We start from the raw sequence: 14,835 nt of genomic DNA, 5'->3' as shown, positions 1-14,835 counted from the left end.
GAAACCGAGCGGCACAGCTAGTGGTAAAATAATTTTCAGTCTAGTAGTTTTGGAGCCTATTCAATTCAACCAAACAATTAATGTTTGCTCTTTATAATATTAGTGTATCTCATACTAAAAACCAACAAATTGACACAATTTCCAGGCGTTATCAGCAGCAGAAGCGAACATAACAAAATGGCGGACGGCGCACGAAGCAGCTCGGTCTCAAGCCGCTGCTCGAGCGGAGAGGATATTGTCGGACTGCGAGTGGAAGATGAGGGAGTTGGAGAAGCGGGCGAGGGACGCGGAGAGGGAGAGGAAGGAGGTAAGGGAGGGGAGGGATCTTCTTGTGGGCGTTTCGAAAAAATAAATTCTGTCGTCATTCAATGAACGCGCTAGTCATTCAACAATATGCCGGGTGGTTAAATCTGCTCTGTTCAAACGGCTTTATTACAATCCACTAACTTGGACGTTGAGTGACGTTTGTTAAATCAACATTCGGCCTAGTTATTCAATTGAATGTCGTCATTCAATGAACGTACTAGTCATTAAGTCAAATAGCAGATTTAACCAGATGACGGCGACATTTATCTTTATATATAAAAATGAATCGCAAAATGTGTTGGTAAGCGCATAACTCGAGAACGGCTGAACCGATTTCGATAATTCTTTTTTTATTATATTCCTTGAAGTACGAGGATGGTTTTTATGTAGAGAAAACGTAAAAATGTACCACGGGCGAAGCCGGGGCAGACCGCTAGTAAAATATAAAAGCATTACGAATTATCATGTGTAAATTTTTCTTTTTAAGTTGGCAAGAAAATCAGTGACATTATATTATGTAGTTTGTAAAAAAGTTTTATTATTCTTTTTGTGTTGTAAATGCTTAGGCTTCTTTTACTCAGCATTCGGATTAAGCACCACATAAAAAGTGCCCCACAGTGGATGGAAATTGTCTAGTGCGATATCTTGTATTTATTTTAATATCCTTTTATATCAATTACAGTTATCAGAAACAGTAGAAGAACTAAAAGCAGCCCCACCCCCTTCCCACGTCGCAGAGTTACAACAACTTCGAGGACTATTGTCAGAACAACAACGTTCAGTGCAATCCCTTACTTTGCAATTACAAAGGGTTGAAACAAGGGAGGAGACCTTGAAACTGGAGGTTCATAGACTGAAGGATTTGTTGGAAAGGGAGGGGAGGTTGGTTAAGGAGAAGGAGGAACAACATGCTATGGTGGGTTTTCTTTGTAGCTTAAAGTTCTTGTGATGAGAAGTAGCATACATGTTTTATTTTAATTTGCGATATACTTAGTATTATATCATCTGTGATTTTGTTTCCTTTTTTTGTTAGAAGTAGAGTAGTTTTTTCTGATGGTTTTATCTATCTCCATACAATGTGGTTGTCGATTAGATATGAAAGTATAATATACAGTGATAAAACATTCGTCAAAAGAGATGCATTTATAATAAGGATGTTTATCCAGGTTTATCGAGTATAAAAAATATCAATATCAAATTACAATAATCCTATTTGACTTTAGGCTGTTGTAAAATTTTCCTGTAAAATGTTGTAGTTTCGTTTTTATACAAGAATCACTCATTTAGGGGTCAGATAAAAAGAACCGTTTGCATTATTTTGCTCTAATCCCATGTGTCTTTATTAAAATTCGGCACCTAATTCTACCTTAAATTATTTATTTTATTACACATTTATTCACCAGGCAATAGACCGCCTCAACCAACAACACGCACACCACATAGACTCAATAAAAGCGGAACACGCTGAAGCACTTGCAAGTGCGGCCAGCGCACGATCCATGATGGAACGGGCTCATGCTGAGAAAACGAGGACAGCGCTGTCCAATTTAAGGGCTGAGGCTGAGAAAGATGCTAGGAACGCTGAGAGAAAGCTGAGAGAGGTTACTACTAGGGTAAGTTGTACTATTGACATAAATAAGACTATTGCCATAACGCAATAATTTATTTTAAATGATTTTTTAAGCTTTTATTGTAAGTCTATGTTCTATTCATTATCGAAAGGACGACGCGACGCCCCCTTCCCCCTCTCGTTCGCTTCTTGTTTACGTAATTTTTGGGATGCTTTATAATATTCAAACGGAAAATTAAATGAATATTTATTTTTGTATGAAAATAAAATCTAACAAATTATCAAAAGTCGTAGAACAAATGTTGTTACTTATGATGTTAGATATCTTGTCCTGCGAGGTTGCTGGTGTTTTACAAGTAACCCTGTATATAGAAAGACAGTAAAATTATGTTTGTAATAAAGTACCTATAATTATAAATAAATCTCCCTTCCAGTTTGAGAATCTCAAAGAAGTGCTAGCATCGAAAGAAGCTCAATTCGAACATGCGATCGCTGAAGCACACAGTAAAGCGGATTGGGACATAATGCAATTACGACATTTACTGGACAAAGCTGATATCAACTATGCTAATAATGTTGAGAGTTTGAACGAGAGATTTGAGAAGGAGAAAGGTATGTGATAAGTGATAAAAAAAGAAAAAAAATTGGTTGTCTGTAAAGTCGGTTTACCTATAGTTGAACGTGACAACGTCCGATTGTGCTTCTTTGTCGCTCGTTCCGCGCTCTCGCTTGCACTTCAAGCCTTACATGGAACGCCTCAGAGCGAGGTAACGCCGCATGAGTCATGTTTTTTCGTGTGTGCAGCCGGCTCTATCGAATTATAAGACGTTGTCACGTCAAAAAATGCTTTGAAAAAAAAAATGCGTGTGTCACTCGAGGACTGCCGCGGTAAAGCTATTGCATAGCATCGCATCGCTGTACCGGTTGTAGTGGGGGGTGTTAGGTTTTTTCGTTACGGAATTTTTACATTCGGTCGCCGCGCTTAAAGTCTGAGATAAAAGCTATGCAATAGTTTTAAAAAAAATGAAAAATATTTTGGTTTTGGCCAGAAATAGTTTGTAAACCCGTAAAAATGATAGAATATCAAATTTGGTGCTTCAGTTATTTTCTTCTTAAATAAACATTTACTTTACCTGGGCACCAATTTCAACGTGAATTTTGTTTTATTTGAGTAGATAAATAGAACTTCCTTGAAAATTAAAAAATCATAATCAATTTTATTATCTTCATAATTATATGTACATATCTTCATTTGATCTTTATCATTGTTATAGTTATAAGTATTTTAATCTGATTTTTTTTCGTCGATTTTAATAGTAAACTTTTGATTTAATATGTCGATGTATCAAAAAATCTGTTTAATTTTTGTGCGCCTAAACCAATTTTTTCAAAAAATAATATAAAAAATTGTTTTCAGAGATATTAATAGAAGAATGGTCGACGAAACTTCGCCTTGTGGAAGAACAAGCCACATTAGATGCAGAAGAATCTAAAAAACTATTAGATACAACAAGGGCCAAACTAATAGCTGAGAAAAATGATCAAATAAATAAACTTAAAGAACAACACCGACAGGAAATGGGTAATTAACATAATATGTATTAGCTTCACCTGTCCTACTAATATTATAAATGCGAAAGTTTGTGAGGATGTGTGTGTGTGTGTGTGTGTGTGTTTGTTAATCTTTCACGTAAAAACTACTGAACCGATTACAATGAAATTAAGCACACATATAGAGAGTAACTTGGATTAGCACATAGGATAGGTTTTATCCCGTAAATCCCATGGGAACGGGAATTATGCGGATTTTTCTTAGAAAATGCGGGTGAAGCCGTGGGCGGAAAGCTAGTATGTTTATAACCGACTCCTTTAGACTCGATTTTGACTTTAAACGGACAGATTTAATTCAAACTTTGTCCACTTATCAAGGATCGGTGACAATACAATTTCATGAGTTTGTCTTATTATTCTGAATAAAAAATAGCGTGTGGGCTGAGCACACGTGTCAGAAGTGAAACTTCTTTGACAAGATTCAAAGATGAATTTGATATTTTTGGTTTTATGGCATATATATGGCATAAATTTCGGTTGGTGTGAAAGGATGCGGGTTCGAGTCCCGCCTCGTGATCGAATTTTTTCTATTCTTTATAAATTTATAAGATTCAAAGGTACCAAAATCGTCGCCTTACTCCATGACGTGGCGGTATTGTCATGACGCGACCTTGAAATTTTTACTATCAACGTACCTAAAGAAGTACCTCAAAAAATGATAAAAAACAGGCTTTTTACTTTCATTTCTATCGATTCTATCATTAAATCGTGTTTTTATTTTTTTTTTGTATTAATTTATTAAATAAATAACTCTTTGTCCACAGACGAGCAATGGGAACAATTTATGACAGACAAAGAGAATTGTCTTGAACGAATGAAATCTGAATGTCGGCAAGAGGGAGACGAGGAGAGAGTGAGAAGGGAGAAGGAGCTTTTGGAGGAGATTGCAGGTTAAAAAAAATATTTGATTTTTTTTGCCGTTTTTTAGGGTTCCAGGAGACTTCGTCGTCTGTCTGTCTGTCTCCAGGCCGTATCTCATAAAACGTGATAGCTAGGAAGATGAAATTTTCACAAATGATGTATTTCCGTTGCCGCTATAACAACAAACACTAAAAATTAAAAATGTAAAATATTATGGGGGGGTCCCCATAGTACAGAACCCTTCGTGCGCGAGTCGTGTCACACTTGGCCGGCTTTTTGAATTTTTTAGTGATTTTTATTAAAATAATTTTTCGTTGTATTATACAGGGTGTCCCACTTTCGGTATACTAAGCGCAAAGGGACTTGTAGTTTTGCATACGCTGAGTACGTAAAAAATAATTATAAAATTCCAGATGCATTTTTTTTTTAAATAGAGGAATTCTTAAAATTCTATGTGTACACCCCCAACAAGCAAACCGCCCAACTTTGCCACCCGCATGTGAGCTATCGTTTAAGATTATGTTTTCATAGACAAAATACTCACATTAGCGAAGCGGTATATGCCGGCTGCGCGAAGCTAGAGACGAATACATGGATTTTAAGGAAAAATTTAGCAAAAATTTTTTCGCGTAATTTTGTTATTTAAGTATTTTTTATGTGATCAGTGTATGCAAAACTACAAGTCCCTTCGCGCTTAGTATACCGAAAGCGGGACACCCTGTATAGTTTTGAATAAGGTTTTGAAATACTTCTAGCTTCGGCAATTCCACTTTAAAATTGGTTTAATAAATACTTATTATAACTTGTTTTACGCGGACAAAAGCAAAGATAAAAACTTTCTTTCCATATTTAAAATATTTTAAGAGCTTATTTTGTAACAACACTCTCCATTATTATTTATATTTAAGTCTATAAAAATAAATAAAATCTTTTACAGCATTGAAATCCCAAGTTCAGTCGAAATCAGTTGAATTTGAGGATTTGGCGGTAAAAGCGGCGGCTTGTGGTCGAACGTTAGCTGTCACTGAGCAGGAATTAAGGTAAAATATGTTTTATAGTTAAAGAAATAGAAATCAAAATCCATTGCATGCATAAATGTTAAAATATGCCCGACCGCGTTAGTTTTTTTTAATCTAATTTAAAATTGAGTATTCAATTTGACTTTATTGTGACAGTGACGTTGCATACTAATTGCATCTATAGACGCTCCGATTTGGTTGGTGCCAACCATCCGACCACGACCAAATCGGAAAGTGTAGAGAGCGGTCGGTCCGACATAATTATTATTAATATTGGTTTGACGTGGTCGGATGCGCCGGCGATACCGACCAAACCAACTTCCTATCCGATCCAACCAAATTGGAACGTTTGGAAGCTTTGTTCCGACCAAATCGGCTCATTCCATAGAGTAATATAGGTAATTGGCTCATTCACATTCGCAACGCCGCCGGTGTAGGACGTCAACATGAACGCCGAGGGAGTTACGGTCACCGAACGTGACATATTAATAAAATTGCTGGAACTATATAAAGACTTTCCCTGTTTGTGGGACTTAAGTAACAAAGATTACGCAAATAGAGATGCCAGAAATCAAGCGTATTTTATTATGTTAGAAGTATTAAAAAAATTGACAGTGCGGCTACATTAAAAACCTTAAAAAATAAGTTGTAAGAGCCGCATATGACTGTAATTTTCTCTATTTCTATAGTAGAATTTAGCCCATTCTCTTCGTACTATGGTCAACTGACATATTACTCTATGGTCAACTGACAGCTGGAAGGCCAACCGTCGGACAATCTGTAGCAATGTTGGAATGGTTGCCTTGTCGGTTCCGATTTGGTTGGCACCAACCAAATCGGAGCGTCTGTAGATGCTATAAGTCAGATTAAAAAAAAGAAAGTGTCAGATGTTTGGCGCCAAAAAAATTTCTTTTTTCATTTTTTTAAGTTTAAGTTTATTGGAGATTTCGATAAATAGTGGTTTTCAAAGGTTTTCAAATTAATAGAGCTTAGATTATTTTACGCAGTCGGGATCTTTTTTTTAAATAATTTCACTACTTATAATATTGTTTTACTAATCTGTTTTTTGTGTGCAATCAAAATCAATCTATATTAACAAAAATAACATTATTTTCCATAATCCTTAACACACATCCAAATAAAATTGGTAGCGAAATTAGTCCTTATTTTTCACGATTTTCAACTAATTATTATTTTTATTAAATATATTGCCTTTTGGACGAATTTGGCTACCACAGCATGTAAATAGTAAATAACATAAATATACAAAATCGTAAATAATTTAACCAATAAATACTCTTCACTATTCAGATTAACAGACCTTCAGATATTATTCATGAAAATATATTATTTATTTCATTTATTTATTTATACAAAATTTTCACTTTACGTCCAAAAGGCAGTATGTTTCATAATGCGCACAATTTAATTAATTTTTAACATAAGTACCTAAGTACCATATTGAATAGAGATTATTGATTATATTTTTTTTTATTAATGCGAATTAATATAGTTGCTGTGATATAAAAAATAAAGAGAAGTGTGATGTTTAATTATGTACTTAATGACTTTCTACTATATAAAAATAAGTCGGGTTTTCCTTCCTGACGCTATAACTCCAGAACGCACGAACCGATTTCCACGGTTTTGCATTCGTTGGAAAGGTCTCGGGCTCCGTGAGGTTTATAGCAAAGAAAAGGTGTCTCTGGTGGCGAAACGGAGTTCGCCGGGTTTGCTAGTAGCTGATAAAATTTAAAAGTTAGAGTTGGATTGGTAAAATTTAATGTAATGTTGTTTTCAATATTTTTACCAATTTAAAAAAAGAAATTATATTATTAAGAAGACATTATTCAGTCGTTGCTGTGATATTTTCCTCATTATTTTTTTTTAGTTAAGTAATTGAAATCCACTCCCTTATGAATGAACTTACGTAATTGAATAATAATGAATTACAAAAAAAAAAACACAAAAAAAATATCATTATTTGACATATTATTTTTGCATATAAGTATATCACAAAAATGAGGGTAGAAATAATTGAAACAATTTTGAACAGTCTCGGCTGGGTTGGAGCGCTACTCACAGCTTGTATCACGTGCGTCATCACTGGATCGTTCCGTCTCGCTCTAGTCACCTTTCTCGTTCTAGCAGCTTTCTTTTTTTACACGCGAATACGAGCAAAGGTTTAAATGTCATAGACAATTTTTTATGGCATGATAACATAGACAAAATTGTATTCTTTTTAAGACGCGACCAAAGAGTATGTGGTGTTTTGAGGTTTTATTACCAAATAATTTATCGATTTGATGGCTTGTTAGCCTTTACGACTGTTTAAAAATAACGAGATATCTAGAAAATAATTGTTTTTGAAAAAAATGTTTTCTTTTTCGAAGATATTGAGAAATTTTTGTAAAGAACCTTATATTTGAATGTTTGTATTATTAATGTACTATTTTTATATTTTTCACAAAGTTTTATGTATTTTACGGTATGTTAACTATAGTTTTTAAATATTTCAATTAATTGTGTGTATTTTAAGTAATTTAAACTGACTGCCATTTGGACTGAGTGAAAAAATTTATAATTATTACTTGTATTATAAGTCATTTACTCATAACAACATAATACATACTCAGGTATTATAATATAAGATTTCACGACTTAGTTATTTCATATTTATATTTATTAAATCTACAAATTATATAAATTATTGTCAGCACTCAGAACTTAAGCTGCCATGCTATTTCTGCCATAGATTAATTAAAACGGATAGAGGCCTTATTAAAAAAGATACGAATTTATATTGTTTCATCTGTGTTTTAGATTGATATCTCAATTGGACACAATTATTGTCACTTGTTGCTCACTTTTAATTGTGATAAATGTTCACTATTGCATCACATATCATGATGACAGAATGCTATTGCAATTTGCAACTATTGCAATCGATCTAATAATTATTAGAATGCAGTTTATACACCCATTAAACTGTTAGTTTTCTACTTAAAGAGTTTTATCAACATCATCGTGTCAAAATTAAAATAAATTTTAATACTAGCTACACCATGAATGGATACTGCTCAGTGTCTATGACATTAGAAATCAAATCCCTGGCCAAATTGGGCTCTCTTTAAGTTGGCGGGGGAAATTAATTTTTTGCACTTTTTTGGCTCTATCAACTAACTGTTCGCTGTTCTTCATTGTTCTATCAAATTTTTTTTTGTTTGTTCTTTTTTTTATAATTATTAAAAAAAAAATCTCTTAAGTTGGCTGTATGATATATGATGTAGCTAGTATAAAAATTTGCCAAATTGTGAACTAAGTCGTGAAATCAATACATTTATCGCTAATACATATTGTAGCAACATAATATTGTAATAAAAAATCATTTATGCTTAAGATTTCAGTTTTAAGTTTTAAATTTTACTTTTATTTCATAAGAAACATACTCAAATTTCTAGTCTTTGATAGCTTTATTGCAATTTCATTAACTATACAAGCTATAAGCTTCAATAATTCAATTAATTGTTTTAGCAATTTTGTATTATGGTTATTAATAAATTTTTATCAGTTACCTACATATTTGTTTTATTTTTATTAAAATCTTAAAAGTTTCATGTCAAAAAATATTCACTTTACATTATTTTCAAATTGCAAAAACCACAGACAATTCAATCTATACTCTGTGGAACTGTCAAACTTTCCCGCCACATATTTTTTTACGAAGCGAAACAAGGCAACGGTCGCAATCTATACAGCCACAATAAACTATTAACTGTCCCTTACTAACATAGAGAGGCACTAGAGCGAGAGAGAGATTTGCGTCAGAAGAGGAGCGATGATGCTGTGAAGATTAAGGAGGCTGAGAACGGTTCGAGGGATCAAATTGAGCATTTGACGAGGAAATGTGCATGTTTGAGAAAACTGTAAGTATTATTTTTTATTAGGGTTATTTCTTTTTTAATATTTATATTTGTAGGTTCCGCCGTTCGGCAATATACTGGTAGTGTACTTTTGAATTCATTATATTTGAAGTTATAGAGATGTACATTAGAGTTTTACAGTCCATTCTAGGGGTAGCAAAAAATATACAAAGCATACATTTTAATGTTTGTGTCTGTATTTGGCGCGTTGAGAGTAAAATTTCAAGGTCTCGTCATGACAATACCGTCACGTCAGTAAGTGAAGTAAGACGACAATTTCGGTATCCTTGAATCTTGCCAAAGAAGTTTCACTTCTGACACGTTTGCTCGGCAGCCGGCACACACGTCGTTTTTTCTTCTTATTTTTTCTTTTTTTTCATATTTCGGACTTCATATTTTTAATCATATTTATTAATCCCAATCCATAGCCCAATTATTAAATTTCCATACCCTGCAATAGACCTACATCGGCCGCGGACTGCCTAGGGCTGTATCTCTATAGTGCAGTCATGGGCAGGCTGCGGCTGGTGTCCCATAACACATTAAAATTCTCGAAAGGGCCTCTGCGTGTTGGATCAGTGTCCCCACGTAAGCCTTCCAAAGATCCGGGTACTGTCCTTCGGGTGGTACCCGAGTATTATGGAAATGAGAAACTTAATAATATAATAATATTATTTTACAGTTTTGACGACATGCGCGCCCGCCTCGCGGCCCGCGAGCGCGCGGCTGAAGCGGAGTCGAAAGCGAAAGATAAGGAATTGCATCACTTGAGGACTGAAGTTGCCAGATTAACTAAGATTCTTGTGGAACAGAGGTTTGTCTATGGTTTTGGATTGTGACAGATTTGAGACCGGGTTGCTAGATGCGACAATAAGTTTTTAAATACATCAAACTGAGTGTTTTGACTCATTTATTATTTCTAGTTTAATGTGAAAATTTGTTTTCTAATTTAGGTTCATTTTTAACCTGTAAAAATTCTGTTATTATATAAAATTTCAGTACTTTTCATAATTAGTCTATTTGTTCGCGCTATGCAACGCGCATGCGCAGTTTTATATGGTGAAATTATTAACGTAGATTTCTACTTTAGTTGTTTTTATCTTAGGAAAATTAGTTAAAACAAGAAAAAGAGTTTAAAAATAATCAATACTTAGGAGCAACGCAAGTAAAACGGCGGGGTACAGCTAGCTTATGATACATAGATATTTTTTTAAAAGATTATTTTACAAAATTACAGTGCGCCAAAACTCGGCATGCGCACTCGGGCGGACGGTTGTGAAACATCAATGAAAATGGACGAAAAAGAACAAGAAATACAAGCGGCGCCGCGGAGAAAGGGTACATAGTTATGTAATTACACACCACACGAACAAATGTAGGTTTGTATTGACAGTGACAGGTCTGCGAGTGACGGTTTTGTTATCTGTGCCCGTTTTCGCATTTTCGACTTATTGGAACAAGGATCTTTTGGCACTTGGATGACACAAATTTCTAGGCAATATAGTTCAAGTTATCGGAAATATAAAATTGTTTTAATCTAGCTTTCTTAACTAGCTTAGTCAAAGCAAAGCCCGTATAGTTTCCGTTCCCTTGAGATTTCAGGGGTTAAACCTATCCTATATGCTTCTTAGGTCTCAAGCTATAATTTCATCCCAATCGGTTCACTGATTGAGGTGTGATTATGAAGAAGTTAGGATATGGAAAACTTAACAACTTATAACAACACACTCAATGAATGTCATCCACAGATGTCATCAAATGATGTTTCGAATTTTGCCACGTGCCAAAAGATCCATGTAACACTATAATTGTGTGTCTGTTCATCTGTATTGCATCTGTCAAAGTTGGCGCGGAATATGCACGAATGGCTTAGATCATTAAGTAATGGATGGAGTACGCTGGCAAATGTTCTAACTAAACTTTCTGCTGATTTTGGTGCGGGGAGGGTAACTCACACTATTGAAACACAATCACACATTCACAAAAATAATTTGTGTCACGAAAGTCGTAAAAATTTACGACCTTTTAAGCGACGAGTTTTTAAATTCAACTCTATCTATAAGTTCATAAAGATTAAATTTGAATTTCATTCCAAGTTGTCTCGTGGGGAGTGTGGTTCAATATCGCGTTCTAAATTCAACTTTATAACTTATACCATAAAGATTAAATTTGTATTTCTTTAAAAGATAGTCTCGTAAGGAATGCGGTTCATTATCGCGTTTAAAATTCAACTTTATCTCTTAGTAGATAAAGATTAAATTTGTATATTTTCTTTCCATGATAGTCTCGTCTCTTTCTCTCTCGAAACATGACTCGATTATTTGTCTTGATCATATCGCTAAACGATACATCGACGATTATTAGAAATTGCATTTAATTAGAAATGTACGTTAAAAAATAAAAAAATATACACAAATTAAAGGTTATTCCATCTTTTTTAATATTCGACATGTTTGAATTGCTTCTGCAAGACTTGACAGTGCAAAACGGCATTTTTAGCGGAGCACTCGCAGACGTCCTTTCGATGTTTTACAAATACGCAGAGTGTTTGTAATCGATTACGCAAGTAGTTTTTATGAAAGCATAAGATTTTTCGATTCGAATAATCTTATACCTCGGCAAAAGGGGAAACGCCTGCGAGTGTTATCCATTACTTAATGATCTAAGACGAATGGCGCCGTTGCACGAATCGCAATATGACGGGTTTTGATCAAAATCTTTAAGTACAAGATATTTTTGAGGTTAATTGGCTGTCTATCATCATTATTTTCATTGGTAGAATTGTTTTAATTCTTTTGGTATCAAAATTAATGTTATGTGAGAACATATTCATACATGATAACATTACACAAATGATAAATTGCTATCATTCAGTCAAATTTACATTGGCCATCGCTTTCATAATTAATGTTATATTATAAGATAAATAATTATTGTTATTAGTCTGTTGTCGAAGAACTTCTTATCTTCTTCTTTTCATTGGTGTAAAATTTTAAAGTCTGATACTATAAGTGATTAAAGAATATACACTAAACTCATTTTGTAAACCCCGACCATAAGTAAGTGTTGCCAACTTTATGAAGCATTTTATTTTATTTGAAAAATAAATCTCTTTTCTTTAAATTCAATATTCGACATGAAAAGCGAATCTTCGCCACATATTTACATACAAATCAATATTCCACTTGACTGATATTCTTTCTTTTCAACTCACTACCAAATTCTCAAGTACAAACCATTCATGCTAATAATTATTAGTATTTCTCCTCATTATAAAAACATTATTCCCAAAGGTGGAGTACTAAAAACTCCAGAACTCGCCCGCAAGCGGCCGACATTACCAGAGTTAGAACCTCTCCCGCCAGAACTACGTCCATCTGTCAACGATGTTCAAAATGGCCGCCGACGCGCGAAAAGCGTCGATCTTCCAGCTGTTCAAGTGCCCGTCAGAATAAAACAACTGGAGGAACGGAATAAAGAATAAATAGATCTCTTTTAACACGCTTTTATTAGCTTCACCTGTCTGTTTGTAACCGACTCCTTTAAATTTTGACTCGTATTAAACAGATTTAATTCAAACTTTGTACACTTATCAAGGATCGGACAATATAATTTTCGAGCTTATCTCGTAAAAGCGTGTTTTTTAATACATTTATTTATTTTACTGGCAACACTTAATACTCTTTGTTATTCAAGTGATATATATCGAAGAAGAAAGGGTATTCAAGTGTTTTCTCAATGATTTTGTATTGTTATGTGATTTCGATGTTTTAAAGGTTACCTTTGTTGTGTAATTGATATTTTGTAATAATAATAGAAGGTATACAATTAAACAAATCAACATTAATTACTTCACTATATTGTACTTACTTAAATATCTTTTTTATCTGTTGTATTCTGTCACGTTTTACGTTACATTCAAATATTATATTCAATTATATTTTATTCCATCGAAAAAAAATTAAAAACCAATTCTAAGTTCCAGGAATAAACTGATATTATTTCTACTTTTATAATGTGCTTTTTAAAGTGAAACTTTTATTACATCGTCTCAAACTGTTTGGTCTGTGTAGCGCATGTCGCGTGTATCGCGGCTGCCGAGTAGGTATACCTACTCGGCAGCCGACCGTCACGCGACATGCGCTACACAAAGCAGTGTTCGGAACCGTTCGAACAGTTTCACTTTTACCGTGGTTTCATAAAACCACACAACATTTTTTATTCTCCAGATACGATTTTAAACTATTCTGACTGACTTAATCAATACTAATTATGTAGATATAATATTATTATGTCAATATCCAAAGAAATTACAAGAAGATACATTTATTTTCTTTGAAATATCTATAATTCTATTTTTAAGAACCTTTTTTATTGTGTCGTGTCTCACAATATAAGAAAATATACAAGAAAAAATATTATATAGAATGAATTTAAAAACCTGCCTGATTTAATTTTAAGCTAAAGTTGTATTTACTCATTCACGTGTAAATATTATGTTTTTGTAATAAAACATGAAAACGACAATATATTGTTTTATTTCGATAACACTGACCTTATTTTTTTTGTAAAATACCATATAACCAAGATAACTAACATCAAAATAATGTATTGTGAATCTTATATATTCGTAAATGAATTAGTCAATAAAAAAAATCGATCAAAATACAGTGTGTCCGGACATGACATACCGATATTAGAAGGGGCTATTCTCCAGGTATTTTTATCGACAATTCAACCCCTCTACAGTCCCTTACCTCACCCCCCTCAAAATGGCAAACCTATCAATTCGGATAGTGAATTTATGAAAATTGTAATAACTTCGAAAGTGAGTGTCGCAAAATACTAAATTTGGTTTTATTTGAACAATAACAAGTTATTCTAGGGACCACTAAACAAATTTAATTGATAAGAGTGATGAAACATACTTTAAAAAATTCGAAAACCATTTTGAGGGGGGTGAGGTAGGGGACTGTAGAGGGGTTGAATTGTCGATAAAAATACCTGGAGAATAGCCCCTTCAAATATCGGTATGTCATGTCCGGACACACTGTATATGAAATAATCTTTAAAATCATAGTCGCTCTTTCATTTTACCTTTGGATTTACCATATAGATTGGATTGGATTTACTATATAAAATATGCTGACCAAGTAAATCTGGAGGCATTTAACTACTATGTAAGGCATGAGATATAATATGTATTTCTCGATGGTACACTATTTTGTATAAACATCATTTATGGGGACTTGTGTAATAATACCCTCATAAAGCGCTGGCCTCTGAGACCCTTGATCGTATTTAGAATTAGAATTTTCAACCCGAATCCGTTTGTCTAGAGTAAAACAATATATATATATTCAAAAATATACAAGTGGAAAGCCTGACTATATAAGTAGTGGAAGGATGTAAAGTTTAATTACGATCACAAATCACATATAGTTAATTGAATCGTAAACAGTTTCAACATCAAAAATAATTTTTCCCGTTTTCCTCACTTCTTCATACCGTTGCGTTCATACCACGTCAACTTTATTATTTTATG

At 33.6% G+C, this 14,835-nt stretch overlaps 1 protein-coding gene across 8 annotated transcripts in view; it reads left to right on the top strand.

The window, feature by feature from the left end:
• The window catches only part of LOC149896144 (uncharacterized), a 36,207-nt gene extending 22,432 nt beyond the window's left edge, over positions 1–13,775 (top strand). For 7 of the 8 annotated variants that reach the window (XM_090118074.1, XM_090118073.1, XM_090118069.1 and 4 more), the window contains exons 6-16: positions 146–307; positions 989–1,222; positions 1,710–1,919; positions 2,311–2,488; positions 3,294–3,458; positions 4,252–4,377; positions 5,286–5,388; positions 9,162–9,293; positions 9,973–10,104; positions 10,528–10,628; positions 12,584–13,775. In XM_090118074.1, the coding sequence (XP_089974200.1) occupies positions 146–307; positions 989–1,222; positions 1,710–1,919; positions 2,311–2,488; positions 3,294–3,458; positions 4,252–4,377; positions 5,286–5,388; positions 9,162–9,293; positions 9,973–10,104; positions 10,528–10,628; positions 12,584–12,774 (1,734 nt within the window). In that variant the 3' untranslated portion in view covers positions 12,775–13,775. Of the gene's footprint in view, positions 1–145; positions 308–988; positions 1,223–1,709; positions 1,920–2,310; positions 2,489–3,293; positions 3,459–4,251; positions 4,378–5,285; positions 5,389–7,423; positions 8,932–9,161; positions 9,294–9,972; positions 10,105–10,527; positions 10,629–12,583 lie in introns of those variants that run through there. The other variant, XM_090118076.1, reaches the window with a different exon arrangement.
• The last annotated feature ends 1,060 nt before the right edge of the window (positions 13,776–14,835 follow it).

The sequence above is a fragment of the Colias eurytheme genome, chromosome 29 (assembly GCF_061535395.1).
Source record: "Colias eurytheme isolate Ceu_HAF_F1 chromosome 29, ilColEury1 Martin Lab GWU primary, whole genome shotgun sequence".
Taxonomy (NCBI): Eukaryota; Metazoa; Arthropoda; class Insecta; order Lepidoptera; family Pieridae; genus Colias; species Colias eurytheme.
This window is presented reverse-complemented; position numbering and strand designations above follow the sequence as displayed.